At 52.6% G+C, this 26,764-nt stretch overlaps 11 protein-coding genes across 11 annotated transcripts; 5 read left to right on the forward strand and 6 right to left on the reverse strand.

The window, feature by feature from the left end:
• Positions 1–455: 455 nt before the first annotated feature.
• AB675_10046 (Para-nitrobenzyl esterase) lies at positions 456–2,297 on the forward strand (the record flags this gene model as incomplete). The annotated part of the gene is made up of 1 exon (XM_018138787.1): positions 456–2,297. The coding sequence occupies one exon, from the start codon at positions 456–458 to the stop codon at positions 2,295–2,297; it is 1,842 nt and encodes a 613-aa protein (XP_017996608.1).
• A 300-nt stretch (positions 2,298–2,597) lies between these two features.
• Positions 2,598–3,218, reverse strand: AB675_10047 (uncharacterized protein; the record flags this gene model as incomplete). Its single annotated transcript, XM_018138788.1, has 1 exon — positions 2,598–3,218. One exon carries the CDS (start codon positions 3,216–3,218, stop codon positions 2,598–2,600), a length of 621 nt encoding a protein of 206 aa, XP_017996603.1.
• Positions 3,219–4,360: 1,142 nt separating this feature from the next.
• On the reverse strand, positions 4,361–7,223 carry AB675_10048 (uncharacterized protein; the record flags this gene model as incomplete). Its single annotated transcript, XM_018138789.1, has 3 exons — positions 4,361–6,301; positions 6,349–7,104; positions 7,167–7,223. 3 exons carry the CDS (start codon positions 7,221–7,223, stop codon positions 4,361–4,363), a joined length of 2,754 nt encoding a protein of 917 aa, XP_017996630.1.
• Positions 7,224–7,601: 378 nt separating this feature from the next.
• AB675_10049 (uncharacterized protein) lies at positions 7,602–8,766 on the reverse strand (the record flags this gene model as incomplete). Its single annotated transcript, XM_018138790.1, has 4 exons — positions 7,602–8,081; positions 8,140–8,412; positions 8,461–8,603; positions 8,676–8,766. The coding sequence occupies 4 exons, from the start codon at positions 8,764–8,766 to the stop codon at positions 7,602–7,604; spliced, it is 987 nt and encodes a 328-aa protein (XP_017996647.1).
• Positions 8,767–9,501: 735 nt separating this feature from the next.
• On the forward strand, positions 9,502–10,858 carry AB675_10050 (uncharacterized protein; the record flags this gene model as incomplete). The annotated part of the gene is made up of 4 exons (XM_018138792.1): positions 9,502–9,714; positions 9,821–10,345; positions 10,383–10,560; positions 10,605–10,858. 4 exons carry the CDS (start codon positions 9,502–9,504, stop codon positions 10,856–10,858), a joined length of 1,170 nt encoding a protein of 389 aa, XP_017996601.1.
• A 1,435-nt stretch (positions 10,859–12,293) lies between these two features.
• Positions 12,294–14,151, forward strand: AB675_10051 (uncharacterized protein; the record flags this gene model as incomplete). Its single annotated transcript, XM_018138793.1, has 2 exons — positions 12,294–13,254; positions 13,301–14,151. 2 exons carry the CDS (start codon positions 12,294–12,296, stop codon positions 14,149–14,151), a joined length of 1,812 nt encoding a protein of 603 aa, XP_017996698.1.
• Positions 14,152–15,071: 920 nt separating this feature from the next.
• Positions 15,072–15,748, reverse strand: AB675_10052 (uncharacterized protein; the record flags this gene model as incomplete). The annotated part of the gene is made up of 3 exons (XM_018138794.1): positions 15,072–15,296; positions 15,351–15,581; positions 15,638–15,748. The coding sequence occupies 3 exons, from the start codon at positions 15,746–15,748 to the stop codon at positions 15,072–15,074; spliced, it is 567 nt and encodes a 188-aa protein (XP_017996586.1).
• Positions 15,749–16,800: 1,052 nt separating this feature from the next.
• AB675_10053 (uncharacterized protein) lies at positions 16,801–20,585 on the forward strand (the record flags this gene model as incomplete). The annotated part of the gene is made up of 4 exons (XM_018138795.1): positions 16,801–17,064; positions 17,117–17,848; positions 18,085–20,166; positions 20,220–20,585. The coding sequence occupies 4 exons, from the start codon at positions 16,801–16,803 to the stop codon at positions 20,583–20,585; spliced, it is 3,444 nt and encodes a 1,147-aa protein (XP_017996584.1).
• Positions 20,586–20,992: 407 nt separating this feature from the next.
• Positions 20,993–21,789, forward strand: AB675_10054 (Phosphatidyl-N-methylethanolamine N-methyltransferase; the record flags this gene model as incomplete). The annotated part of the gene is made up of 3 exons (XM_018138796.1): positions 20,993–21,093; positions 21,143–21,580; positions 21,672–21,789. 3 exons carry the CDS (start codon positions 20,993–20,995, stop codon positions 21,787–21,789), a joined length of 657 nt encoding a protein of 218 aa, XP_017996627.1.
• Positions 21,790–22,497: 708 nt separating this feature from the next.
• On the reverse strand, positions 22,498–24,777 carry AB675_10055 (N-terminal acetyltransferase A complex subunit nat1; the record flags this gene model as incomplete). Its single annotated transcript, XM_018138797.1, has 2 exons — positions 22,498–24,629; positions 24,678–24,777. 2 exons carry the CDS (start codon positions 24,775–24,777, stop codon positions 22,498–22,500), a joined length of 2,232 nt encoding a protein of 743 aa, XP_017996700.1.
• A 439-nt stretch (positions 24,778–25,216) lies between these two features.
• Positions 25,217–26,026, reverse strand: AB675_10056 (uncharacterized protein; the record flags this gene model as incomplete). Its single annotated transcript, XM_018138798.1, has 1 exon — positions 25,217–26,026. The coding sequence occupies one exon, from the start codon at positions 26,024–26,026 to the stop codon at positions 25,217–25,219; it is 810 nt and encodes a 269-aa protein (XP_017996596.1).
• Positions 26,027–26,764: the final 738 nt, after the last annotated feature.

Genomic DNA, 26,764 nt, shown 5'->3' on the forward strand with positions numbered 1-26,764 from the left:
TGCCAAGCAAGGAGTGGCATTGACACGTGACCAGAACCGAAGTATAGCCGTCTGACCGAGGTAGCAGCCGTACCTTAGCTTAGCAATTTGAGCTTCTTTCTTGCACAACTGCATCATCTTGTATCTAGTCTGTGACCATTCTTTTGCTCTAGCTTAGCTTCACCTCATTATGCAATGGAGGGCACGCCTTGAAAGTGGACCTTCGGCGTCTGAAGCTAGACGTCGGTCGTTGAGACCATATATCATTGGTTGTAGCAATTCGTATTTATCAGCAATCCTTGGTCCCGGCTCAATGAGCTTTGCCGATGGAGGTACTCCAACTCAGGTATGATGTATACAAAGGTGGGTAAGGCAACACATATGATATGCTGCTATGCAAGGAAAGCGGACTGAGATAGACGGCACCCGTCCGACGATACTAACCCTAAGGTCGACCTCACCATCGTCTCCTCGCCATGGCGAATGTTCAAAGACCAAGCGGTCGACTACCGTACACTGGATCAACTTACACCCTCGACCATGTCCAGCTGGGCCCTCTGAAAGGTCGCCTGATACAGTCGCAGCACTACCCGAAAGGTACAATCGCACAATTTCGATCCATACCCTATGCTACTGTCCCACGACGCTTCTCACCTTGCTTGCCACTTGATGCCATACCAGCAGATTTTGACGACAGACCTCACAGAGACTTCACAACGTTTGGGGCAGCATGCCCTCAGGTTGATGGGAAGAGCGATACATGGTTCGGCTCGTATGGAGGTAGGCTCGAGGATGACATTGGAATCGCCTTGGACGAGTTCACTTGTCTCAACCTCACGATCTCGGTGCCTGAGCACGCTTTGGCTGCGAAAGATCCAGCCAAGCTGCTTCCGGTGATGGTATACGTTCATGGTGGTGGTCTCCAGGAAGGTGTCGGCCATGTTGACGGACTCCATGCCAACGGTCCACTGGCCGCGTACTCTGCCCACATCTCACAGCCGGTCGTTACTGTCAACATTGGCTACCGACTCAACTGGCTTGGCAGTCTTGTGTGTCAAGATGTGTTTGATGAATACAAAGCTGATCCGTCGACCTCGCCATATGGCCCGTTCAATCTGACAATTCAAGACCAGCGTGCGGCATTCAGCTGGATCAAGAAGTTCATTGGCGGCTTCGATGGCGATTCCAACAACATCACGGCGTTTGCTGAGTCGGCAGGGAGCATCTCACTGGTCTATCATGCTGCTGGTTCCGAGGAACGACTGTTCGATCGAGCTATTCTTCAATCTGGTCCTGTTTTCGGGAACGCCTCGTTCGAACAGAAAGATCTCGAGTATAAGGCCCTGTTGAAGCACTTTGGCATCGAGGCGCCAACGGCGAGCGAGAGGTTGGAGAAATTGAGACAGGTGCCTCTGGCGGATCTTGTGAAATATGGTGGTCAGCACATCTTCCCCTTTCTGGATGATGAGGGAGAGCAAACAGTATTCCCACGTGGCAAGCCAACCTTCATCGGACAGAATAACCTTCTGGCGTCATGCTCCTGGCTTGGTGATGTGATTGTTGGTGACGACTTCTTCGAAGGAGACACATTCAGAGGCCTCGTCCGCAATGCCTCCCCAGTTCGATTCGTGGAAGCAGTTGTGTCAGCCTTCCCAGGTCAAAGTGCAGCTACGCTTCTCCAAGAATACGACATGCCTCTCACGGCAGAACTTGCAGCGCAGTGCGACAGCAACCTCTTCTGGCAGAACTTGATGACCCTTGCTGGCGATATGTGGCTGTCCGAACCCATTCATCGGCAGGCTCAGCAACTCGCTGGCCATAAGCTTGACGGCAACAGCAAGCGCAAAATCTATCGTTACTCATTTGGGCCATCAAATCCTTTCCCTGGCTCCACGCAAAGTCATGTTACCGGCCACCACTTCATCGAGATTCTGTTCGTGTTTCTGACGCTTCTTGACCGGTATCCGAAGCATCGTGACAGGTGGCTACAAAGACAGGCAGAAGAGACAGCCAAGAGATGGATCCTGTTTGCCAATGGGAAAGAGCCGTGGGAAGAGTATAAGATCGACGAACAGCACGATGCCCGAGATGCCATGATCGCAATCTGTGATGATATTCGTGGCTGGCATTCGAAGACGGTGGCTGAGGACAAGAAAGAGAGCCAATCCGATCCCTGGGGTCCACGACGCTATGCAGGCTGGAAAGCGATCAGTGACGCATATGAGTCTATGAGGACACCAGATATGGATGAGGATGCCTGGCAGCAGGCTGTCCACGAGGCTCGCATGAAGATTTTGGCAGGTGCTGTGGGCTCTTAGGGAGTAGTGGCCCCTGGTAAGCCCCTAACGGCATTCAGGATGTCTTGCTAAGCACAAAGACGGGACCAATATTGGGGAACAACGAAGGCCTTCAAATTGCCCATTACGTCGCATTCAAGGTCACTGTATTTGGTCGCATGTTTTGAGCTAATTTAATCACTTCCAGTCCAGGTTCTGCATTATTCCACGCTGTCGATCAACCATCGCAGCGTTCTTTGGGCAGAAGCGTGCTCAGATCTCATCCAAGAACTCCAGTCCGAGACTTCCATGTTGTCTAGCCAAGCATGGGCCGCTCCACCATCAATCTGCCAGATCCACGGTAACGTTGACCTCTCCTGCCATCCATTCGTCGAGGTGAACATTGCGATTGAGCCAGACCGCATAGGCCTTGATGTCGTTTTTACGAAGAGGTCCATCGATCACGATCGTCTGATTGTCCATCTCTGCGTCCTTCAGCGTTACGCGACCAGAAATGAAATCGTCTCTGTTCAGTTGGGATGAAACGAGCTTCAGGAGCTTGGGCAATTTGCAACAATCCCGAACAGTCGAACAGAGAGTCCATTCTTGATCACCAGTGGTGACTCCGATCTTCATCTCAATCTCGCGCCAGCTCTTGTCCGTGGTTGCGTCAGTCATCTGACTGTCGCCGCCGTCAGGAGGCAGATCTGTCGACTGAGTGTTGGTTGGCAGGGTTCCGATTTGGAGCTGGCTCGCCGAGGTGACAAGATCTCGATGCGCCATTTCCTCCGCGAACTTCCGTGCGCCAGCCTCTGCAGCGTTCTCGAGCAGTTCTTTGAGCACAGAAAGCTTGATCTCTACTGTCTCTTCGCCAGTAAGATCTTCTAAGCGACCGTTGAACACTCCGTTAGCATCAGTAGATGGATGCCAGGGCGTTTCGGGTGTGGAAGCTGGAGGTGGCATGTTCGATTCTGACCCGACACCGACTGCAATGGATGAGGTGCTTTTGCGAGACGATAGTCTGCTACGAGACGCGGCGGTCAGCTTGGTCGAAGTTGACAGCTTCTTGGAATAATCTCAAACTAACCTCGCCCAGTGGCTCTCTGGATTTCGGTCCAGCAATTGCTTTCAATTGAGACCCACGGATCTTTGGAAATGTCAGTAGCTCATTGCGGGTTGATTGGACCATTCACATACCTTGGAAGACTGGTGCTGGCCTGCGGCTCGGAGGTAGACAACACAGCACACAGGGCGACTTCAGGACTTCAAGAATCACGAAGATGGCATATTCAAAGTCCAAGAGGGTGATGAGTGGGAGCAAGGCTGTTACCTCCCTATGCTTGGCATTGGGCAACTTCACTTGCAGCTCTGGAAAGGACGGCAAGCATCGAGCTTTGAGAAGTCTAGACTCATCGGCAACCTTCGTCACCTGAAGTGCTCTCACGGCTTCTCACGCGCACAACGAAGATGCAAAATGCAAAACCCCAGGTTTCGGCCCTCCGAGAAAAATCAAAAAGAATCCGGAAAGGTGTGGGGAACTCGATGTACTCGCGCGTCCCCAGGGCTCGATATCTCGCAACCGACCCTGAGAGGTGCCAGGACACTGAGAGCCCAGGTTCGAAGGGTGCGGTGTGTCGATAGGGGCAGTCCAAGAACCATATCCCGACGGACACCGGACTCACACTCCAACCGTCTCAAGCTTTTTGCAAGTGACCGATGCATTTTCTTTCCAAGAATCCCAAATTTTGAGCTTCTGATGTTGGATTCGGAACCAATTTTTCACGCAAGAATATATAAAGGCAACCAAGAGATGGCAGGTGACGCCTAAAGATACCCAGCATGCGCTTCGGAAGTGCCGTGAGTACCTTGCAGCCTTCCACGGTACCCTGCTGCATGCGGATCAAGAGGATCAAAGCATTGACGTCTAATCAGCCGGTAAGATCATTCGCATTGTTCATTACGGCATCGATCGTGCCACTATTCATGTGTGCTATCTACAAACCGTCAGGCTTCGGACTGAGGGCACTCGCATGTTCCGATCCTCTGTCAAGGTTTGACAGTTGGTCGTCCGCACATCAACGCTCGTCAGGCTCGTGCCAGGAACATCACGCTTTCAACGAAAGCTGTGTCAGATCTACCAAGACATTCATCTCCCCCGTGTTCCACTGCTGGCAATGAACAGTTTCATTCACCCAAGCCGCATACTTTTTGTCGCCCCCAGTATCAGCCGGTAGGGTAATCTCGACCACTTCATCAGCTACCGCACCTCGCAACTTGACGCGAGCAGAGTCGGGTGTGCCATTTTTCATCCGGGTTGAAACCACCTTCATGAGCTTGGCCAGAGTACGGCACTCCGCGACTGTCGAGACAACGTCGACGCGCGGCTGACCGCTCCTGTAGACACCAACCTTCATTTCGATCTCGGCCCACGGCTTTCTTGCATCAGCGTCAGGCATCTGAGCATCGATGTTGCTATTGGGCAAGACCTGTGCTGGCACGGCAGTTTGCACAGAACCACCGTGAGTTTGACTGTTGCTGTACGTGGAAGGACCCTCGCCTGCTGAGACCTGCATGGTCTGCGTTGAATCGTTTGTGGCGGTGAACATTTCGTCTGAAGCCAGAGGTGGAGGCGCAGTCATACGAGTAACGATGAGATCGACGGCATTTGTGATCATGTCACGAAGATCGGACTTTAGCTCAGCCTTTAGTGTAGCAACCTCGGCCTTCATGTTGTCATCTTTAGCACCGATGCCTGCTTCCAGCCGATTCATGCGGGCAATTAGCGGAGCCTGGGGAGGTAGTGCAGCCCTTATAGTGGACGCTATGCCTCGCATGGCAGCGGCCACATTGAACCCAACACCTCTTCTCAGCTGGTTGCACAGTGCGGCAAGCGAAGCTTTCGTGTGGGCATCTTTGGTCTCGAATGCGGACTCCAGTTGATCCATACGCCTCACCATCGCTGCATTCTGCTCAACGAAAGTCGTATATTGCTTGTGAAGACCCAAGAGAGATCCAAGATGCTGCTCTGATTCATGGAACTTTGTATGCGGCAGAGACTGCGCGAGAAATGTGGAGGTCGAGTCTGCGGAGTCTTTGATCCAAGTTCTCGCCATGTCCTGGGTCACCAAGGCAGATGGAGTGATGATACCGTTCAAGACAGCTTTCAACTTGATTCTGCAGGTGGCCAAGTCACTGACACCGCTGTTCAAATCAGCACGTTGACTGTGCAACCAGATGTCGATTTGTTTTCTGTACTCCAGTATCTGCTTCGCAGTATCCCTAACTTCCGTGACCGCAGTCGTTAGAACGGGAGTGCTGTCCCGGATTGACTGTGTCTGGGTGTTGAGTGATTTCACGGCTTCGGTGACACTGCTGTTGCTGTTTTGAAAAGATACGAGCAGCTCTTGAATGTTCGTTCTCAGCGCTTCGAAGTCATTGGACACGTTGAATTCATACTCGGTGATCTTCTTCCTAGCGTCCTCCGTAACCATTGCACCAGCTGCGTCTACAGTCTCTCGTGTGAATACTCGAATGTTCTCGGCGAATGTTCTGGCGGCGCCTTGCACGAGCTGATCGGAGGCTTTGAACAGAGAATCCTCCCACTTGTCAACACGTCTCGACAAGTCGATGTAGTTGTTGATTACCTCGGTCTGAAAGCTGGACAACTCCTTGGCGAAAGTATTGCCCAAGTTCGTCTCGAGACTGACCAGCTTCTCAGTAAGAGTTTCGACCACCTCTGGCTCGAGACTGACTGGTCTCTGGTCGGGTATTTCGACTTGCTCTTTCTCGAGACTGGCCACCTTGTCACTGGGCGGTTCGATAGAGTTTGTCTCCAGCTCGGCCATCTTATCAGTGAGGGCTTCGATATCGCTCACTGCGCCTTTCCGCAGGCTGTTGACCTCAGAGGCGATCTTCTGGTCCTGCTGCCATAGATCTTCGACGGATTCGGGGATCAATCTTGGTCCTTGATCTGGTTCCTTGTGTTGCGCGCCATGGCTAGCCAAGGTCTCTTTCATGGCAGCTGAGAGGCGGGCCACAAGCTTGTCCTCGAGTCCATCAATCTTCTCGCTACATCTGTCTTCAGCTTGGCTACGTCGTTGAGAACTTGTTTGATCTGGTCTGAGCTAGACGTGTTCAGGTCTAGGGAGGTATCTGGCGAGCCCTCCTTCTCAATCGCAATGTGATCGGAGACCAGTCCCTTCAGATGAGCTAGGTCCTTAGATAGCTGTTGCTGTTCGCTGAGGGTTTCGGTCACCTTATGGCCGACGTTGCGTATGGCTTCGAGTAGTTCCTTCATCTGGGTGTCAGGAATTGCTTGGGTTGGGAGGGTTCGCGGCGTTTGATTCTCGGCATACTCTCGTACGGACTGCTTGATGATGTTCTGGAGATCTACACTTGCAACGTATGGGCTGGCAAGTGGCTGTCCAGTGTATTGATCAACGAAATCGGGTCGATAGCCAGGAAATGGTACATAAGGAATCGGTTGCGTGGCCTCTTGTGGCATGTCTCGCAAGTGCTCTTGGCCGTCTTGCGCCTCGTACTGGTCTCCGAAGTTCCAAGTGCCTACCGGCGGTCCAGCAGGCTCAGTAGGAAGTGACAGTGAGAGCGTAGAGTGCTGGCCAGAACCAAGCTTGGGCGGAGGCTCTTTGAACGATCTTCTGGCAGATACTGGGATGGCCGACGACATTCTCGGCTGGTTGACTGAGGAGGACGCTGGTAGCGCTGGTGGTGGCATTGATGTGATGAAAGACGCTCGGCTTACGTGCTTCGGGGATTTGAGGTCATTGGAAGGCAGTGGTGAGGTGTACTCCCGAAATGACTGAGGCATCTGTGACTCTTGTGTAGTGTGCTAAGTAACGTCGACGTCAGCTTGTCTGGCTTCGATGACTCTTCGACTCGGTTCAGACTTACCTCGACGAATGACTTTCTTGACGTTGGTTTAGCGAACTCTCTCGCCTGAAAGTCCATGATTGTTCGAGCTCAGAGGCGGCTTGGCGCGACAACCGTGAGCGACTCGGCTGCGCCTGAGAAATTTGTGTCGAGCGTGGACAGCGCAGAAAGATGATCGACTTCAATATTTCACAACTCGAAGGTCGTGCAATTCGAGGAACTCAGAAGGCTGCGAGTGGGAATTCTAGCAAATCAGTTCTTGGCATTAAGGAACTTCACTTGAACGCTCCAGCCTCGCGTGCCATATGCTGGCCTTCCAAGGTTGTCCACTAGTGCTATCAGCAAGATATCCACAGGTAGTCCTCCATGTTTTTCAAGCGATTCCGGTATACTAGTCAAACGGCCCAAGGTAGAAAGAATCCTCATCAACGACCGAAGCATCGTCATGATACCACTTCATAAGATTTCCGCATTGTCCACAGCCATCTCGACGTCCTCGTTGCGGGATGCAAGAGTTTTCTCGACGATTCCAGTCTCTACAGCAGCAGTCAGGTTCTCCTGTGGTGCCTGAGGCTGCTGAGCCACGATAGCAGGAGTGCCCTGAGCCAGACCCGGAGCAGACGACGACTTTTCTGCAGCTCTGTTCGTCGGAGCGACTTGTGCGTCCTGCGCCAGTTGAGCCTCCCTGTCCCTACGTTTCTGAATGCGCGCGATGATTGTGTCGTCCGGATCCGGGATAGATTCTAGAGTGGGCTTCGCGGTACCTTCGGCCAGCGCTCTGGCTCTTTCCTCGCAAGCTCTGGCGGAGAAGTTTGTGACGGGCTTCAGGATCTTGAGCTTGTCTGCGATGAAGCGCCATTTGGTTTCGTCGAGCTTCTTTTTTGCGGCCTCGAGCTTCTCAGAACCAAGCTTGATAGCCTCCTGCAGTGCCTCATCCTAAGATACAGTTTAGCATTAACGGAACAAAGGATTAACAAAGGATTTTCGCACTCACATCACCGTCATGCCAGCAAGTCTGATCCTCGTCCAAGAGCTTGTCAGACGCTGCCTGGGCTGCCCTCTTCAGGCGAGTGTACCGAGTGCCGATCGTCTTCGGAGAGTAGGTGACATCGTAATGCTTGGACAAATGCTCGGCAATGTCCGTCTCCAGGTACTTGGCTTCCTTCATGCGAACGAGAATAGCGTCCACCTCATCCTTCGCAGCTGAGATCTTCTTCGGTAGTGCATTGCGAGCTTTGGCGTTCTTCTTCTTGCTTTTGTGTGCGGCCTGGGCTATTCAGCTCTCTGAACCGGTACATCTGGCGGTGGAACTCACGCTAGATTCAGCCACAACTACCTCGTCAGCCTCATTATCGCTTTTGATCTCCTCCTTGAGGAGTTCTTCTTTCGGTCGTTGCACGGCCAAGTCTGCGCCAAAAGGCAGGCAGAAGGGACTGATGGCAGTAGGCGACCCTAAGTCTAAAACCAGTGATTAGCAGAGAGCTTCGAGCCATCGAGTATGACTTCGACTGATCCAGGATGGCAACTCACTTCCACTCACGCCTTCAAGCACAATACGTTCTCTAGAGAAGAAAGGGATGCGGGTCTGATACGGTACAGGAGACTCCGAAGAGGCTGCCATTGTGTCAAATTCGTCTCTGGTCAGATAAAAGGAAGATCAAAAAGTCGCGATGTGTCGAAGATGGAGGAGTGTTCCGAAGCAAGAGATATTAGTACACCGGAACCCTCGAAGTGAATGGCCCACAGTCATCAGTCATTGTAGGATCCATGATTGCGTGGTAGGATGGCGACATTCACGCACTCCCGTCCTACATATCTCTGAGCCCCGTCCTTGAGATCTTCGTCAGCATACTTGAGTCAGGTTGTGCATTAGCATATCATCTATCACGTCGGATTGAGCCTGCAATGAGTTCAGGGAGCCAGTTTCGCGACTTCCGGTTGTTTGAGAAAGGGTATGAGATACATGTTACAACATTGGGCGAGGCACTACTCCCACATGGATGACTGCATGGAGGGACCAGCAGAGAAGGCCAAGACAGTCACACACATAGACATGCCCGGACGTCTGGTCTCATCCTTCGCTCGATCGAAATAAAGAGATCATTACGTGCGGGTAAGGTCGCTGCAGGTACAACACGAAGATCGAGGTCGAAACTGGTTTCTGTGGCGGTTCGCCCTGACGTCACTGGGCACCGCCACAAGTGTTTCCTTCCTTTTCACATGGCATCACCTCACAGCAGGAGCATACATGAACGGCCTCTATCGCAACTTCTGACAACCATATCCTACGACTCTTCTCAGGCCAGTGGCACTTTCACTTCAGAACTGTATTATTAACACCTCAGCGTAGCCCACCATGGCGATGCAATACATTAACTATATCAAAAACCGGACGCCTTTTGCGACCAAGTCCGAGGCGCCAGTATTGTCGGAGGATGACGAGGCTTTCCTGAACAAAATCACTTCAGAGGAGAATCCTCCCGCACTACCTCCCAGACCAGATGCGGAGAACGCAAGCCTCTTGCCCTTCAAAGATGCTCAGTTTGCCCTCATGGACGGGGCACAAAATGTAAGTTGCTCGAGGTTGTTGTGAGTATGCATGCCGTGGAACGACCATGCCGGGGTGACCAGACCCAGCCACAATCGACCAGAGTCACTGATTGTGGCGATTGCAGATACCGTTGCCGGATACCCCACAGGTTGAAATGACTGAAGAGCCACTGGGCGAGAAATCGCTCACAAATGCAGCAGCCAAGCCCCGGTCAACCTGGAGCTGGCTCAGACGCGATAGCAGAGACACAGGTCGCGGAAAGGCCGCTACGGATCTTGCAGAAGTTGCCCAGGGTCTGAAGGATGCTGACGCCAAACCAAATGAGGACAACGTGGTACCAGACGCAGAAGCCAAGAAGGAAGAAGAGGACATGGCCGAGGTCCTTGACAGCCTGAATCTTGCTGCTGTGAACAACCGAGTCTTCTCCATCAGTGACGAGACGCAGGAACTCCTGCAGAAGTTCAATCAGATCGTCAAAGACCTCATCAACGGCGTGCCGACAGCATATGACGATCTTGAGAAGTTACTCACACTTGGAGATGACCAGCTGACCAAAACGTTTCAAGCCATGCCCAGCTTCTTACAGACCCTCATCACGAAGCTGCCACAAAGCATGACTGCAGGGCTGGTCCTGGCTGATGGCGGCTGCGTCAGAGAAGGCTTCTCAGAGCGGTGTCAACATGCAGAATGCTGGCAAAGCGGCTGCTACAGCCAAGAAGATGGGCTTCAAGACTCCGTCATTAAAGGATCTAACCGGAAAGCCTGCAGCGGTCGCAAGCTTGCTGAGATCCATCATCATGTATCTGCGGACTCGATTTCCGGCATTTTTAGGCATGAACGTCCTCTGGTCTTTGGCAATGTTTGGTAAGTCATTACCTGTCCGAGCTTCTCATAGCTAACCATTCCAGTGCTCTTATTCGTTTTCTGGTACTGTCACAAGCGTGGCAAGGAGGTCCGCCTAGAAAAGGAGAGGGACCTCACCGAGCAGGAAGTCTCCAGACTCGATGATGAATACAGGGCAACACATCCTGGGGGGACGATCAAAACCACAGCTGCCCCAGATGCCACGATCGATGAGGTCCAAGCTGGCATTGATGAGGCAAGGAAGGAGACAGCTACATCAGAGGCTGCGACAACAACCGAGAAAGTAACGGCTTCGTAATGATTGGACATGGTGTGGGCATGCACGAAAGTGGATCAGGAGTGTTTGAGCTGGCGGGGTGTTTTGCGATGACAATATACTTCAGGGCGGGCATTGATTAATGATTGACGATGGTCCATGAGACTCAGTACATGAACATGCACGGTAGCCTGGCGCATTGCTTTTCTTCGCACGCGACAGTGTTAAAGAGCACGAACAGCGACTATTGCACTCAGAATATATACTACTGCGTAAGAGCAGTCCCCACGAAAGCGGGCAGCCGCTCGTGTGACATTATTTGGAGATCCAAACATTTTTTCCTGAAAAAGTTTCGGCTGCTTCGAGAAAGTTGTTCGGCCTTTGGTGGTCAGATACTAGCACGAATTACCAGTACCTCCAGGACATCGAATGTTGGGCATATTGCGGAAGGACGATCACTCAAGTATGACGCCGCAAGCGTGCGACGTAGGAGCATACAGGCACCATTACGGATCAAATAATTCCCAGGTACGCATCTCAATCGCTACAAGCCAGCCGATGGATCCCAAAATGTACACGAAATACGGTACATGTATCACTGTTAGGCTGTCTACAGTCTGGAGGATCGCCATCACGATGGAGGCTCAAACTCGGTCCATGCTGCTCGCACTTGGCTCAGCACGAGACCTTGCGGATGTGTTGGAAGTCGATCCGTGAGCCATCTGCAATGTTAGTCATGCCCAGAAAATCCATGACTGGGAGTCCTTCAATTCCGGTCTGCTCTAATCGTCCGCTAGCCGCAGCAAAGCGCTGTTTCGACCTGCATACAATGGTAAAGTCGCTTCACTCCTCAGGCATGCTCGTGGTACGAGTTTGAAGGAGTCACAGTGATGTAAAGGGAGCGTCAGAATACATTCTCAGTTCAAGCGGTGTGAATGAAACCATCTGGTAGGTCCAAAAGTTGCAGTAGCGTAGTTTCTGTGACGCGCCTTCCAATTGAATGGCGGGGCATCCTACTGCAGAGTGGGTCCCGGGCGGGCTGCGTTTTTTAATCCATAAAAATAATCCTCAGCTTTCTCACACCTCTTCTCCCTTGCTGTATTCATACTATTCACAGGCCAATTCACATACCAGCAGATCCAGTGTCAAGCAATCAAATACAGTCCAATATCGTCGAAGAATACAATTGCCGCCAGATGGCTGCTGCTGGTCTCTAAACGGCTCGAGGGGTACCGGTGCAAGGCCGGGCCCCTCAAGAGTCTGTTCACCAGCACAAATCGTATTCTACTCGACTTCGACGATATTCCACTCTTTCGAGTGCCTAAAGCACCCACAATCCACCCATAGAGGCACCCGAAATTGCTCCACACAACAACCGAAGAAGCATTCGACCGTCGTAGGCGACTCGACTGCTACCAACGCTTCAACATCCGCTGAGCCTGCCTCTCCCCTCCAGCTGAACTCCAATACCCCAAACATGTCCCGTCCTCACACCTCAAATAGCAGAGGACGGCAAGTGGCCCAATCTGGGTCTCGCCCTCTCAGAACTAAGGACTTCTCCGATGAGACTTACCAGGATCCCTCTTCACGTAGGAAGAGAGGGCCAAATGGTCGTTCAAAGTATGCCTCGAGTGTACAACAGAACAAGCGAAGACGTCAGGCTTCTCCTCAGTCCTCCGTCTCGGACTCGTCTGAGGACTTCGATGCCGAAGACGGCTCAGATGAACTGTCAGACTCAGACGATGTCGATGAGGAAGACGACCTGCCAGCCGTGTTTGCCCCGGTACACGATGAGCTTCACTCTTCTGTGCCGGGGCATGTGCGTATCTCTTCGTCTGGGCCAATGCCTGACTCGGAGACTGGCTACGACATTGGCTCTATGTTTCCAACCGCGCGACCCGCGGCAATCCACGACGACTTGATGATGTCTGCCGAAGACGCGGCAGCTTTCGAAAGGGAGTATGTTGCGCCGAGCTCCGATGATGACGCTCTTTACGAAGGTGTCAATTATGTCAGTGACTCTGACGATGACAATATTGATCGTTTGGAAGAGCAGCAGATTATTGGCGAATTTGAAGAGCAGCAGATTATTGCTGATTTTGAAGAAGACGAGCTCTATGGCGCTGACATGCTCAACGATATTGATGGGTTCTCTTCGTATGGGTTTGGCGGTTCTTACGATAGTGATGAGGGCACCGTTCCCAATGCTCTTTCCTCACAGGACGAAGCCGAGACCCCTGAGAAGCTCCCACGTCGCACTGTCCGATTCCAGGTTGATCACACTGCTCTACTTGGTCAGGACCTATCACAATCTCCTACGTTTCAGCGGTCCCTTCTTCCTAGCCCGATGGTGGATGGCGGTGAGTTTCCTGAGGGAGCAGGTGGCATTCAGTCCGATCTGGCTGAGGCTGAGCCAGAGGAGCCAGAGGACTATGACTGTAGGTCTCACGTATTCTTGATTGTTCTTGCTGACCCTCTGTTCAGCTGATGCTACTGAAGTATGGCTCCCGCCCCTAGAGCAGCAAATGAGAGCGGGTCAGCCCGAAGATGACGCCGACAACGTGGCTGACAATGATGCTACCACTCAAGCAACAGATGGCGAGAGTGCGTCTCGGAATACTTCCAAAGCCAACAGTGGTCCGCCATTTGGCTATTTCATCGACGACGGAAGCAAGCCGTCAGCCACGCTTGACCGCACCGGGAAGCATCTTGTGATCACCGATCCTCATCTCTTAGGTGACGAATTTGTGCGTCGTTACCAAGATTCTGCCATGAACAGTCCGAGCGCTGCATTTGAAGAGCTGATGGACGAAAGCGATTTCGATGGTAGCGACGTCTCAGCACTCGAGGCTCAGGGCCCCTTTGACGATGTTGATCTTGATGACTACGAGGACATGATACACATTGAAGATGTAATCAGTTTCGAAGATGACTCCGATGACGAGGAGAGCGATGCTACCCCCATCCCTGCTACCCCGGTCTTCAAACATCCAACTACTCCTGCCTCGGCTCGACAGCATCGCCACCTGCAGTCTCTGGACAGCAATACCGTCACAGCGTTCCGCAGAAGTGCGAACCCACAGTCCGCTGCTCTCAGAACCACACCATCATTTGCGGAACTCAGCTCGCCAATTGCTTCGACTGCTCCTATCGGACGCAAAAGAAAGAACACCTACGAGTCGCCGTACGCCTCACCACATTACAATGGTGTCACACCAGTTCAGCGCATTAGTGCGTACGATCACGCTCAAAACGTCCTTAACTCTCAAGCTATCCTCATCCCCGAACCAGACTCTGGCGGCCCTAGCAAGCGTCCACGATTGATGAGTGCATGATATGACGACTTCTCAGCGTTAGACTTCATCGGAAAAGTCCTCAACCTCCTGTGGCGAGGTCTTCAATTCTTGTACGCGAGCCCTCGCCTTGCGCAATCTGCGCGGCAGGGGCTCGCGCGTGATCCGGCATTGCGCAATTTGATCAACAAACTTCATCAAAAGCTACGAGCACATAACGGAAGATTTTCTCCTTAGTGTTTCTGCTCTCGCGTTCAAGCGCCTCTTGGTTTCAGGAACAGGTCGACCTATTGGCGTTCGGTGGCGGACTCTTGAATTTCCCTCGGGACGAAGAGATGGAAGCGATGGAGGCAAGGAAGGGACCATGACTGTTGTCGTGGACTGTACTTTAGCTACTTCTTTCGTTTGGCGCCTGGAATACGTGAGATGCATGGAAAGAGGTTGATCTAGAAGAACGAAGTCAGGCGTTTCGTTAGCTTGACCATGAAATCCAAAGACATTTCAAAAGTTGTCCTGTGTTGTGTATTCTCGGTGCGCTGATCGCGCGCCTTCAGCGTGGTGCAAGAGGCTATTTTGGATAAATGAGTAGGCATGCTCATGCAGCCGTTCTCTGCTAAAGCTGGCGAACATCCTGCCTTGCCGACATGCATTACCAATCTGCGCCCTTCCTGCTGCAACGGACCGCGCAAATGCCGTATCTCTGTTGGCGTTGGTCACAACCCCTGAAAAGAAGTCCACGTGGCTTACAGCGGGCGAGTTAGCCAGCTGCTCCATGACTTCAATGCCGCTCTTTGTGTGTTGGTCATACGTTCAGCCTGCCCCGGGATGGATGCAATCTGAACGCCCTTTTGAGCCTGAGATGCGTGTGGCGGCACTATGTATCGCCGGTCCTGCATCGGTCACGTTCCGAGTGCCTTGCGAGCACTTCTCGCTGAAGCGTTTGTGGGCCTCGCGATCATTGACTAGACACCGGCTCGAGAAGCTCGCAAGCTCTTGCGGTCAAGCAGCAAGCAGACTGGGCCCATGATAGCCGACATCAACTGAACTAGCATGCCGCCCAGAAGGAGCCATTGACCAGCAACTAGTGTATCGACCTTCTCGTAGCCTTCGTCCTTCAGCCAGTCAACCTGCCAGCCGGCTCCGAAGACCTTGTGATGAGTGCCAAAGGCAGCGCACCAGACAAAGAACTGATTATGCGCTTAGTGAAAGAACGATAGGCAGCGCTTGGAGGAAGAGCTTACAACGATCCAGTCCCAAAGGAATGCGATGGCGACAAAATAGTACGAGAGGAGGAAGGGCATGATGCCGAAGACGAGAGCGGTAAGGATCGTGAGAGCACCTGCGGCGATGGGAAGGTCCTGGTGGCCTGTTAGTTCTTGACCGCCGTAGACGGGCATGTTTGAGAATGTTACGATGATCTTGCGGGTCTGTGAGTAGTCCGTCCACCAGTGCGCATGTCGAACGTCAGCGTACTGGACGAGGTGTCAGTATACAGCATCACGTGTGAGTCTTGTAAACCTGGACTTACGATGCCGACCACAACGATACCAAATGCTAGCTGCAGAAGGCGGAAGATCGCATTGAGACCGTTGATGGCGAAGGAGGAGCCAGATCTGTCTGTCAGCCGCGAGAAACCCATCTTGCTCGAAGCAGCCTTGCGGATCGAAAGTAATTCAGAGACAGTGCTTTGCGGAAAGTTGGCGACGCAAGTTGTAGATGGTTGGCTGAGTCAAGCAGAAGAGATTGAAAAAGGGCTGCGGGAAAAAGGGCAGAAGATGTGAAGTCAACCACCACAGGTGAAAGTCCACGTTAGGGATGACAAGAGGTTGGCTTGTTGACAAATTCGTTGAGCAGAAAGATCTGGTTCGCATAATTTCGTGGTCGAGTTGGGCAACAGCGTGATCAAGTTCAAGTGACACAAAGATGCTGCTATCCCGTCTTCACGCGGCTCTTCACGTTAACGCTGGCTGTACGCTGTATATGAGCATTCTTATCGCCACGTTGCCCGGGCAGTGAACGATCGATGGCAGATGGCTGTTCCAAGACGGTTCATCGCATGTAGCTGGCCGATCTGTGCACGAGACATCTGGATGGACTCACGATTCTACGTAAGCTTCATTGGTCGCGACAGGCACGCGACATCGCGTCGTCAATGGGGCTGCCAGCCGAGCTGCACGTAACATCTCATTTTGCTGTCGAATGCTCTTTGAAGTGATAGACTATGCACGTGTAGGGTTGCCATATGGGAAGAACGTGTGGGTCAAGACGTCAGGATGAGCGAAGGTAGTTCTGTAGTACCAACAGATTAAGGACGAGTACATGGCGCGCTCGCGTCCAAAAGAAGACGGGTACCCCGGAGCATGTGTCAACTACGTCGACTGCGTGTGGACGTGAGTGATGCCCCGGATGGTAAGAGGTCGTCGTCGCGTGGCCAAGACCTGTGCTGCCTTCCAAGACGCGTCCGAACGGGGAAAGCTTGCCGAAATCTTGGTCGACGACCCATGCAGTGGGTGATGCTGATAGTAGTCACAGTACAGCACCTGCAAGAGCGCGACTGCCAGATTCGTAGCGGCTGTCGGCATCTAAGCAGTTATGACCGCGCTCAGCAAACAACAAAGTGCCGCTCCTTTTCGGTGATGCACCACTTCTCAATGTATGGCGTGCCGAAGTTCGGAACACGCTTGAGGCGATATGAATGTCTTCGGAGAAGACTACGTCTCTCATAATCTCCCGCTGATCTTTGTGTCCGGCTTGCGCGAAGATGCTGGCTCCACCAAACAGACTGCGAGGCAGCCCCAGGAGGGCGGCTTCCGCATCAGAACTGATCTGCCTGCGATAGAGACAGCCTTGGCCGAGTCTGTCAGCAAAGCAATCTATAGATTTGATGGATCAGAGGCGCCATGGAGGACCGTCTCGCCGCCGACCAAGTTATTTGCAGTGAGGAATGTTGGCCGGGTAGGTTCGACTCTCTATCATGTTGTTCGGATGGGGTCTAACAGGCACGCAGTCGTTCACGCTTCCTCCTCACAAAGCGCCTCCTCCGCCGCACTCACCTCGCCTGACCAACATAGGGCCTGGTCCGCCGCCTTCGCTGGTCCTACACTCCCCGTTGTCTCCTTTGACGCCGATCTCACCCCTATACCCTGATGGTGTCATTGACCAGCAATGGATAGCCAAGCACCAATATCATTTGCCAAGTGCCATACTCATGGTCTTGCCTTTGACAGCAGATCCGAACACGAGTTCGCTGCTAGACAACCAGCTCAGAGCCGAGGTCAATGGCGTCAAATCGGCGCTCTCGTCTACAAATTACAAAACAAAACTCGTGGTCATACTGCTGGGCGATGAGGTTGTTGCACCGGCCGAAGTTGAGGAGCGCATTGCTGCCATTCGCAAGCTGACCTTGCTAGAGCAGCGTAGTCTGTGTTTTATACCTTCGGACTCCTCGCCACAAGATGTGCTAGAAGTCATCACATCGCTGCTCAATGCTTTGCACCCACAAAGCATCGAGTATTACCGTGAACTTTCCAAGCATACCCGCAGAAAGCGCAATCGCAACGCCACGCCGCAGCCGACCATCCCTCCAACGACGGCGCATAATCTCCCGTCTCAAGGATGGATCGTGCGGTACGAATTCAAGCTCGCTGTCTTTGCAGAGTTCCGGCAGGAAATGGATGCTGCGTATCGCAGCTACGAAACAGCATACGAGACCCTGTTCACTCCGGAATTGATCGATTCGGTAGCTTCATGGAGTCCTCGCTTTCAGCAAGCTCGCCTTTTGGCTGATGTGATTGCATTACGTATGATCCGGTGCCTGCTCTGGACTGCCCAGCATACCGCAGCTGTGAAAGTATGGAGAGGTCATCAAACCAGAGTCGCGGAACTACTGGATCGCCGCGGCAAGGGCACAGAGACTTATGCTTGGGAAGCATGGCAAAGCACATGGTCCAAAACTATGGCCGATCTGCTCACCAGGCTGATGTCCCGGGTCTGCAAACTTACGGCTCTGTCTTTATTTCATCAGATCAACCTGTGGCAGTTCCAGAAGCTATACCACCGGCAGATCAATTACACCACCAGGGTTACTGGCTACAGAGAGCTCAGAAGCATACGAGACGTCGGCGCGAACGAGCAATCGACACTCCAGAGGAAGATCGACAAATGCCTGTGAAGCCGCCAACAGCTCACCCAGGTAGCAGGTCACAGAAGTATGATACGTACCTCGTGCCTGAACCTCACGAGGAAGCGCCGCTTGATCGTGGCGACGGATTCGATCACAAAGCAGAAATCCTTCGCCTTCTCGATTCGGCAAACGACTTCTTCGCACGACATGGGCAACTTCGCCTGCAAGAACAGCTGCAGCTGGATCGGGCCAGAGAGCACACTCGAACTGGGTCTTGGACAGATGCAATCGAGGTCTTGCAGCCCTTGTGGGAGAAGTCAACGTGGCGGAAAGCAGGTTGGTGGCGTCTTCTGGAACACGTTGGCTGGCTTTTGTTCGAGTGTGCGAGGGAGGCAAATGACACTGACCTTCTCCTGCGACTTGTGTGGGAGCTTGCGAACGATTCGTTTAGCTCAAGACCTGACTTCGATTACGGCCTGGACGCATCGATTAGGGATTATGCAGCTGATGAAAAGCTATCTGTTGTTTTCACTATACAGGATACGGCTTCCCGCATCGTCACCAGCTTCGCTTTTTCCACCGCAGAGGGGCATGTGGGCGAGCCTGTTGACTGTCAACTTGTCATCAGCTCCCCAACGATGGCTGGTGTACCTCCTACAACTCTCAGCCACATCAAGATTGCGTTCGAAGGGGCTCTGAAGCCAGTTCTTCTGATCCATTCCGCGCAGTCTGCTGAGGTCGAGCGAGCTGGGACAATCTCCGCTGATATTCACCTTGAGGATTCGACTCAGCTGACACAGGCAGAGAAAAGGCATTCGTCAAGTGCTCTGCCATCCGTGTCGGGCCAGGCGGATCTCAGCATTCATCCTGGACAAACCAAGATCTTCAATATCTCAGTGATACCACGTGAACCAGGAGACCTAACAGCAGCGTCGCTAACGGCAATGATAGAAGCAGAGAAGTATTCAATAACCGTCATTAACACGGAAGCCGCGCAGACCGAAAGCACTTGGTGGGAGACCAGAGATAGCAAGCCACTCCGGCGAGAAATTGGTGTGCAACGTGCTGTTACCACGTTCCATGCACTTCCAAAGCCACCGAAAGTCGAAATAAGCGCAATCAACTTCAGGAAAGCGTACTACACCAATGAGAGAGTCGTGATCGAATTGATGGTGCTCAACAATGAAAATGATACGGTTGTTTCGAAATTACAGGCCCGATTGATCAGTCCTTTGACTGAAGCTGCTCATGTCAGTTGGGTCGATCAGGATAGCAGCGAAGAGACCAAGGTGCAGGATGTTGAACAGCTCTTACCCGCACGAAGTCTCGAAGAACTTGCTCCAGGGTCATCTGCCAAGCTCTCCCTAAGTCTGTCAGAGACGTTCGTCGCCATAGACCACGAGCTCGAGGTCAGCATTCTTTACAGCATGAAAGCTGATCCAGGCACGCTATTACAGAAAACTCTCACTCTCGATATCGCCATCATTCGGCCTTTCGAAGCCAATTACGACTTTGTTCCACGACGATCGACAGGAGACTGGCCAAGCTATTTTGCTCCCCCGCCCACCAGCACAGATGTCCCGAGCGGACTGACACAGACCTTTTCTGTGGCTGCTAACCTCTTCTCCTTTGCGCTTGAGCCTGTCGTAATCGAAGCCATTTTACTGACCACCTCTTCCATTACGGGTGGCGCGATTTGCTCATCAACGACTGGTACGCTGCTCAACCCGTCCGGGGCAGAACCCAATGCAGAAGACGACATCTCCACCTCTATCGCGCCAGAAGAAACCAAAAACTTCAATTTCGACCTCACCATCCAGAAGCTCGTTCTGGGTGATCGCGAGACCGTCTCCCTCGAGCTTCTCTTAGAGATCGGATGGCGAAGACCAGGCAGCGACCTCGTCAACACCACGATCTTGGAAGTACCACGCTTTGTCAATGCAATGGCTGAGCCACGCGTGCTCTTGACCATAGACGGGACGGCGAGGCTGCCCAGCCCGCAAGACATGCAGCTTATCTCATTGCGCTACACGATCGAAAACCCATCAATGCACTTCTTAACATTCAATGTTCGATGGAGGCGAGTGAGGACTTTGCGTTCAGTGGGCCAAAAGCAAGTGCGGTCAGTTTGGTGCCGATCAGCAAGTACGAGATAGATTACAAGATCCTGCCCAACAAGCGCGACACGGAAGGTGCGAAGGAGCGGAAGAAGGAGAAAGACAAGAAGGGAGAGTGGCTGAAGGTGCAATTAAACGTGGTCGATGCTTACTTCAATCAGACGCTGAGAGTCCAGCCTGCTGGTGACGGGGTGAAGTTGGATAAGAGAGGAGGTGTCGTTGTGTTGATAGAATAGAATGCAGACTGGAGCAACGCTCGGCACGGTCATCGCGCCTGTGCCTACCCTGTCGACCAAATCTCACGATGATGTTGCAGGTGCATCCCAGCAACGAAAAACATCGGCATATCCACCCCCACTGCAATTTACGTCACATGCCAAGTATCACGGAAGTGCCGAACAGAGGTGGGACGTGCTTTGCTCGAACTCCAACTGACGTTCAAGGTAATGCCATCCACTGCTTCTTTTCTCTGATTCTCCCCTTCTGATCTGACATTTTGCGCATTGAAGTATCAGTTTCGAACTGAACTTCGTCCTCAAACTAGCACAACCCAAGCGACGCCTGCCGAAAGCCATCCCACCATCAACTCCAGGCCCCCCCTCCCTGAACCACCACCAAACTCACCACCCACCCCAAACCAACCATGTCCATAACCTGGCCACAATACCTCTCCTCCCTCCTCAACCCCAACTCTCCCAAAGTCGGCACCATCGACTTCTCCCAACCCACCCTCACCACCGCACTGTGCGCAATCGCCTTCAACCCGATCTACTAGAGAACATCGTCGCCCAAGCCGAGTATCGTACGCACTTCCTCACCAAACTCTTCCGCGGCAATGCTACTACGGCTGCTACTTCCTGGCGCTGACCATCTTCTCCCTTGGGATCTTGAGAGACCATCTCTTCAATGTCGCGTTGGACAATCAGCCGGTGTACCCGCCCGTGCAACTCCCGTTACTGGGAGCGGTGAGTTTTGCGGCGGGCCAGGTGTTGGTCTTGACCAGCATGTGGCGGCTTGGGGTTACGGGGACGTATTTGGGCGACTATTTTGGGATCTTGATGGAGGATATGGTGCAGGGGTTCCCGTTTGTGTGGTGGACGGGTGGGAGTCCGATGTATGTGGGGAGTACGTTGTGCTTCTTGGGGATCAGTCTGTGGAAGGGGAGGCTGGCGGGAGTGGCGTTGAGTGGTGTTGTGGCGGCCATGTATGTCGTCGCGTTGAGGTTTGAGGAGTGAGTGTTCCTTCTGTCCCCATCTTGCTCGGGGTTTCTTCAGAAATTCGAGCGGACTGTGGAAACCTGTACTGACCAAGATCCATCACAGCCCGTTCACCGCCGAGATCTACGCCCAGAAGGCCGCGAAGGAGGCTAAGCAGGAGAAGGGCAAATCGACAGCCATCGAGGGAAGCACGAGGGAGCTGCGGTCTAGGAAGAAGGCCTGAGCGTTGTGCGAAGCGGTATCTTCCCGCAGAGCTCTCGTTTGGCCGAATTGGTGCAAGCGCTTCACATTCTCCGCACCGAAGCAGTCTACCTGCTTGAGATAGAATGAGCAGGTCAAGCCCATCAGACCCGGGGCCCCTGGCCCAACCGATCTGGCACTCCTCAGGCGCCACCGTGAAGGAAAAAATGGTGGCCTTCAGGGCTACCCTTGGTCGTTGGGCAGGGCGCGACTAGACTGATCACACATGGAGTTCAAAGAGTCGTCAGCGGCTGTCCTGCCCAGTCTGTGGCTCGTCTATTCAGGGCTGCGGCTAGTCAACACTGAGAAAGGACCGTGAGTAAGGAAGGCGAATCAACTTCGCAGGTCACCAAATTGTCCTCGTATGATATGGACGATGTACCAATCCTATCTAGGAGATCGGTACTTTAAAGACGCGCCGTCCACGATACATTCAACTTGAGATGGCCGAATAGAGTCATCGTATGTCTCATCCCATTTTGTGTCTCTACCTGACGCTATGCACGTTTCTTTGCTAGATCCGCCATTTACAGGTAGTCCCATAGCCCGCATTGTATGCGAAGAATGTCCAGTCACGTTTCGTATGCGCAGTAAAGCACACGCGCCTGCAGACCTCAGTCGCGTGCCTGCTCTCAGGCAGGAGCATTCGCGCCGCAGGACTGGATTCGAGTTGTGTGACGTGCGAGCAGTCTCAATCCAGCAGCTCGCCTGCTTCGGCTTTGATGACCTCTCTTACTTTGTCACTAAGACCATCGGCGCTCTTGAGTCCCTTCTTCAGCTCCGTCTTGAAGCCTGCGAGCTTCTCATGCGAAGCATTCAGATGTTGCAGCTTCAACCAGCACCTCGTTGCGAGAAGCCACTTCTCTCTGCGCCTATAGACTTCAAAGCCAACAACTTGCGCATCTTCCACATCTGGACAATATTCCAGCAATGGCGTCAGGAACTTCATCGCATCTTTCAAAGGCTCTTTCGTCTCGAGCAGAGTCTTGCCGAGGGGATCGTTGTCTTCCTTCTTGCCATCCTCCTGGTCCGCCTTTGGCACAGGCTTTGCAGCTTTTGCAGCAGCTCGCTTGTCGGCCTCAGCTTTTTCGAGCTTCTCTTGCTCTCGCTTAGCCTTCTTAAGCGCTTTCTTCCTATCTGCTGCCGACATCTCTTCTGCGCTGCCATTGGTGGCCATCAGATGGCCGTGTACCAGATCTGGGTTGTCGTGAAGTAGAATGTATGCTTCGACGGCGGAAACGGCAGCACGGCTGAAGAAGGGATGATCCCGAAGGTGGTCCTCCCAGCGTAGCATATCGACGTAAGCACGGATCATGCCCTTTCGAAGCGAGAAGTTGTGGAAGTCGAATTGGTCGTCCTGCCATACGTCGAAGATATTCAAAATTTGATGGAAACGTTTCAATGCTAGTCCAAGCTTATGTTGCCGCAGGTATGACTGGCCGTCCTCTGTCAGATACCACACGCACTGCATTTCGAGCAGGTCTCCGAGTGGACCTCCCGATGTCTTGTTCTGTGTAAACTTCGACGCTGTTTCCAGAGCTGCATCATTCTCGTCATTGCGGAGCTGATATTTCGCACATTTCGTGTTGATTGCTCTGTCACGTTCGTCCAATGCTCTGGCTGCATTCATTTCCTTCGAGGCAGCAGCAGCATCGCCTTTGTGTTTGAGTGTGCGCGCCTTGACGGCATGTGCGTCGACCGAAGACTCGTCAAGCGCTATACACTTCTCAGCATAGCTCATAGCTTTGTCGAGATCTCGACTGAGTTTGTAGTTGTAGTGCTGGGCTAGGAAGTATAATGTTTGTGATTCAAAATGGTCCTTCTTGTCACTGTCGCCGTTGGTTTGTGCCGGCGGCTTTGCGGCAAAACCTTCGACAATATCCTGTACAATGTCCTTTTTCGATGCGTCAGTATAGAGCTGCTTGATGTTGGCGAACGTTGATGGCACGCCTTTCCGCAGCATTTTTTGCAAATACGCATCTGCCGCTTCTCGAAATTTGTCCCCCTGCAGGAAATCAAGCGGCCGCCTTCGTGGCAGATCTGATTTCGGGAACTTCTCAGCAAGCTCAGCGTATGCCTTCTTCAATCCTTCTACGTCGTCGTCCTTCAGTCCTTTGGCAGAGATGTAGCTGTCATAGTATGCTGAATTTTCAGGGTTTCGGTCAAGCAGAGTAGCATAGGCGTTTACCGCTTCCGGCCTCTTCAACTTGAGCAGATAATCAGCCTTGGTTTCCAGGACGCCCTGTAAGTCTGGTATCCTCTTCTCAACGGCCTCAAGGTGGTCCAAGGCTTTCTCGAGGTTTCCTGATTCAGCTATAATTTTGTTCTTATACATCACGGCTTCCCAGTGCTCCATGTCGGACCTGGCAGGTTTGGTCTTCAGTGTCTCTTCGTATGTCGTGAGTACATTCTCGGCCTCCTCGTAGTCGCCTCCCAAGTGATGGGCAATCGCCAGAGCGGTCCAGTTCTGGCGAATTCCCGGCTTTTGTTGCAGCATTGCTTTCCGGCTTTGTACGTAGCCGTCGAAGTCTCGCATTTGTATTTGGAGATGGGCCAGGTCTCGTTGTATGGGCGCTGACTCTGGTTCTAACCGTAACGCGAACTTGTAGGCTTTTATTGACTCGTCATACTCTTTCGTGTTGCGATACAGTAGACCGTACACATGCCAGCAGACGTGCGACTTCATGTTATTACCAAGAGCCGTCTTTGCCAGCGCGAAGGCTGCATCTGTCTGGCCCTGTGTGCCTATTATGAGGGCCTTCATAGCTTGTGTGTCGGCATGGTTGGGGTTCTTCTTCAGGATCTGTTCCGCACTCTTGAGGCCTGTGCGCTGTTAGTCTGAGCGGCCGTGGCTTGAGTAGTGTTGCTGACCTTTCTTGTACTGCTTATTTTCGAAGTGGCGCACCACTTGCCGGAAGTTGGCAGCATCTTTATGGCTCAACGCCTGACCCGGAGGCGGATTGGCCGACATCGTTGCCCACGAGATCAGAGCCTAGTGACGCCGAACACCTTCCCGCCAGCACGATCTCTCCCTCCGACAGTAGCTGGCTCTGTGGTATCAGCTCTGAAGAGTGGGTTAAGGGTGCCTTTGTCCTCACAACGATGCAGTCTGCCACCAGTGTGCTTGCTGTTCTTTAAGTACGCAGACAATTCATCAGGCATGCACATCACTTGGAGAATCATTCATGTATATCTTGGCGCGGGTATATGGATATTATATCCGTCGTATACATACTGCATGGTTTACCCAAAGTACTCTAGGCACAGCAGGAGAGAATATGAGGAGACTGTTATTCGGAAGGAAAGTGAAGTGGCATTCTCAGCTAGTCACAATGTACCTTCCTTAGAAATGCACGCTGATTTGACAAAAAGCGGCATGGTTGCCTTGAGCCCCGCGAAGGTCGTTCCTGTCAGCCCTTCAGGGATATTGCAACTTCGACAGTCTTGACCCATCGTATGCGAGACTCCGGCAGTTCGTCAGCCTCATAGACCTTCCGCTTGCGCTTGCCACGTTTTCTCTTCTTCTTGCCAGCATTTGTGCCTGTTGAGACTCCTGTACTCTCCTTCGCCTCTTCGGTTTCCGTGACTGGCACTGCGGCATCACTTGTACTCGTGGGATTCCCGAGAAGCTCGAGAGTAGTCTCGCCACCTTCCAACTCAGTCGTCAATTCGGTGAACTCTTCAATTTGCTCCTCATGCTCCTCCTCGCTCGCACTCTCCTCACTCTCCTCCTTCGTCTCAACAATGTCATCCACAACACTGACACTCCCGCTCCTGACCTCAACATTGCAAAGCACGTCCTTCTCCTTCTCTTTGAACCACTCCCCAATCCTCAAAGCCTTCTCCATTGCCCTTCCACTAGCCTTGACCAAGACCTCCTCCCTCTGCTTGCCGACATCCTCACTGGCCTGCGCCAACTTCCGCATTCCTTTCTCGGGCCCATTGCGTATCAGCTGAACGTCCTTGGTAGCACGCTTTTCAACGTGCGTCAAAAGTTTCTTGACTCTCTTCACGGCGGAGATGAAGGGAGTCTTGGAAGAGACGTAAACCACTTTGGGAACCTTTGCGCCGGCGTGTTGCGATGGGATTGGTGCATGTATGATTGGGCGCTTTTGGATTGTGGCATTTGGAGGAAGCGCTCTCATCTGGCCATTTTTCTTCTCATGGCGGAGCTTATTCAGTTCGTCCGTGACATTGAAAGGACGAGACTGGTCAGACATGATGACAGACCGTAGACATCCTCGTAACCCGTCAGCCGTCCGCAAGCCGCCTTGACGGCTTGCCAATGGGAACGATGGGCGAGGAAGTCGTTGTCCTTAGTTGTTCAGTGTGTTCGGACTTCGTTTCCAGGCGGTGGAAAATCGAGAAGAGAAGAGGTTCTAGCCCGGACCTACACAAGCTTAACTCCTTTCAATCTGCTAAGCGCGTTTTCGCGCTTCAGCGATGACCTTTGCTTCATGTGTCTTGCCACAGCATTGTGTGGCACAAATTGCCATTCTCCGCTCCCAGTGTCGCGAAGTTCACTACTGCGCGCATGTCTCGCGATAGTCACGAAATGGAACTGATCGTCGCAAACGACACTCGCACGGCCCGGTCTACCGCGTATAGAGCTTGGCTTACGAGATGGCCACGTTTTCATCGTCCAATGGCCTAGTGTACAAGCAACCCATGTAAGTCGATGTGTGAAGGTGCTTTCGGTCTTAGTGGAAGTGCTGTTATGTAAGTATCGAGCACTGGCTCTGGCGTATTCAGATGCTCCATGCTTTGGAGGAAAGCAGAGCAGAGACCGGACCACGACCTGAAATGAAGGTCGGATTCCCGTGAACATCACTCAAGCAAGTGTGTATAAGTAATTTTCCTGGCCCCAAACCTCGTGCTCAAGACCGCTTGCAATATCACGGGACACGTCTGAGCAATCACGACGATCGTCTCAGTCCGCTCTCCAGGACCCAACCCAT

Source organism: Cyphellophora attinorum (assembly GCF_001299255.1).
Source record: "Cyphellophora attinorum strain CBS 131958 chromosome Unknown Contig29, whole genome shotgun sequence".
Lineage (NCBI taxonomy): Eukaryota > Fungi > Ascomycota > Eurotiomycetes > Chaetothyriales > Cyphellophoraceae > Cyphellophora > Cyphellophora attinorum.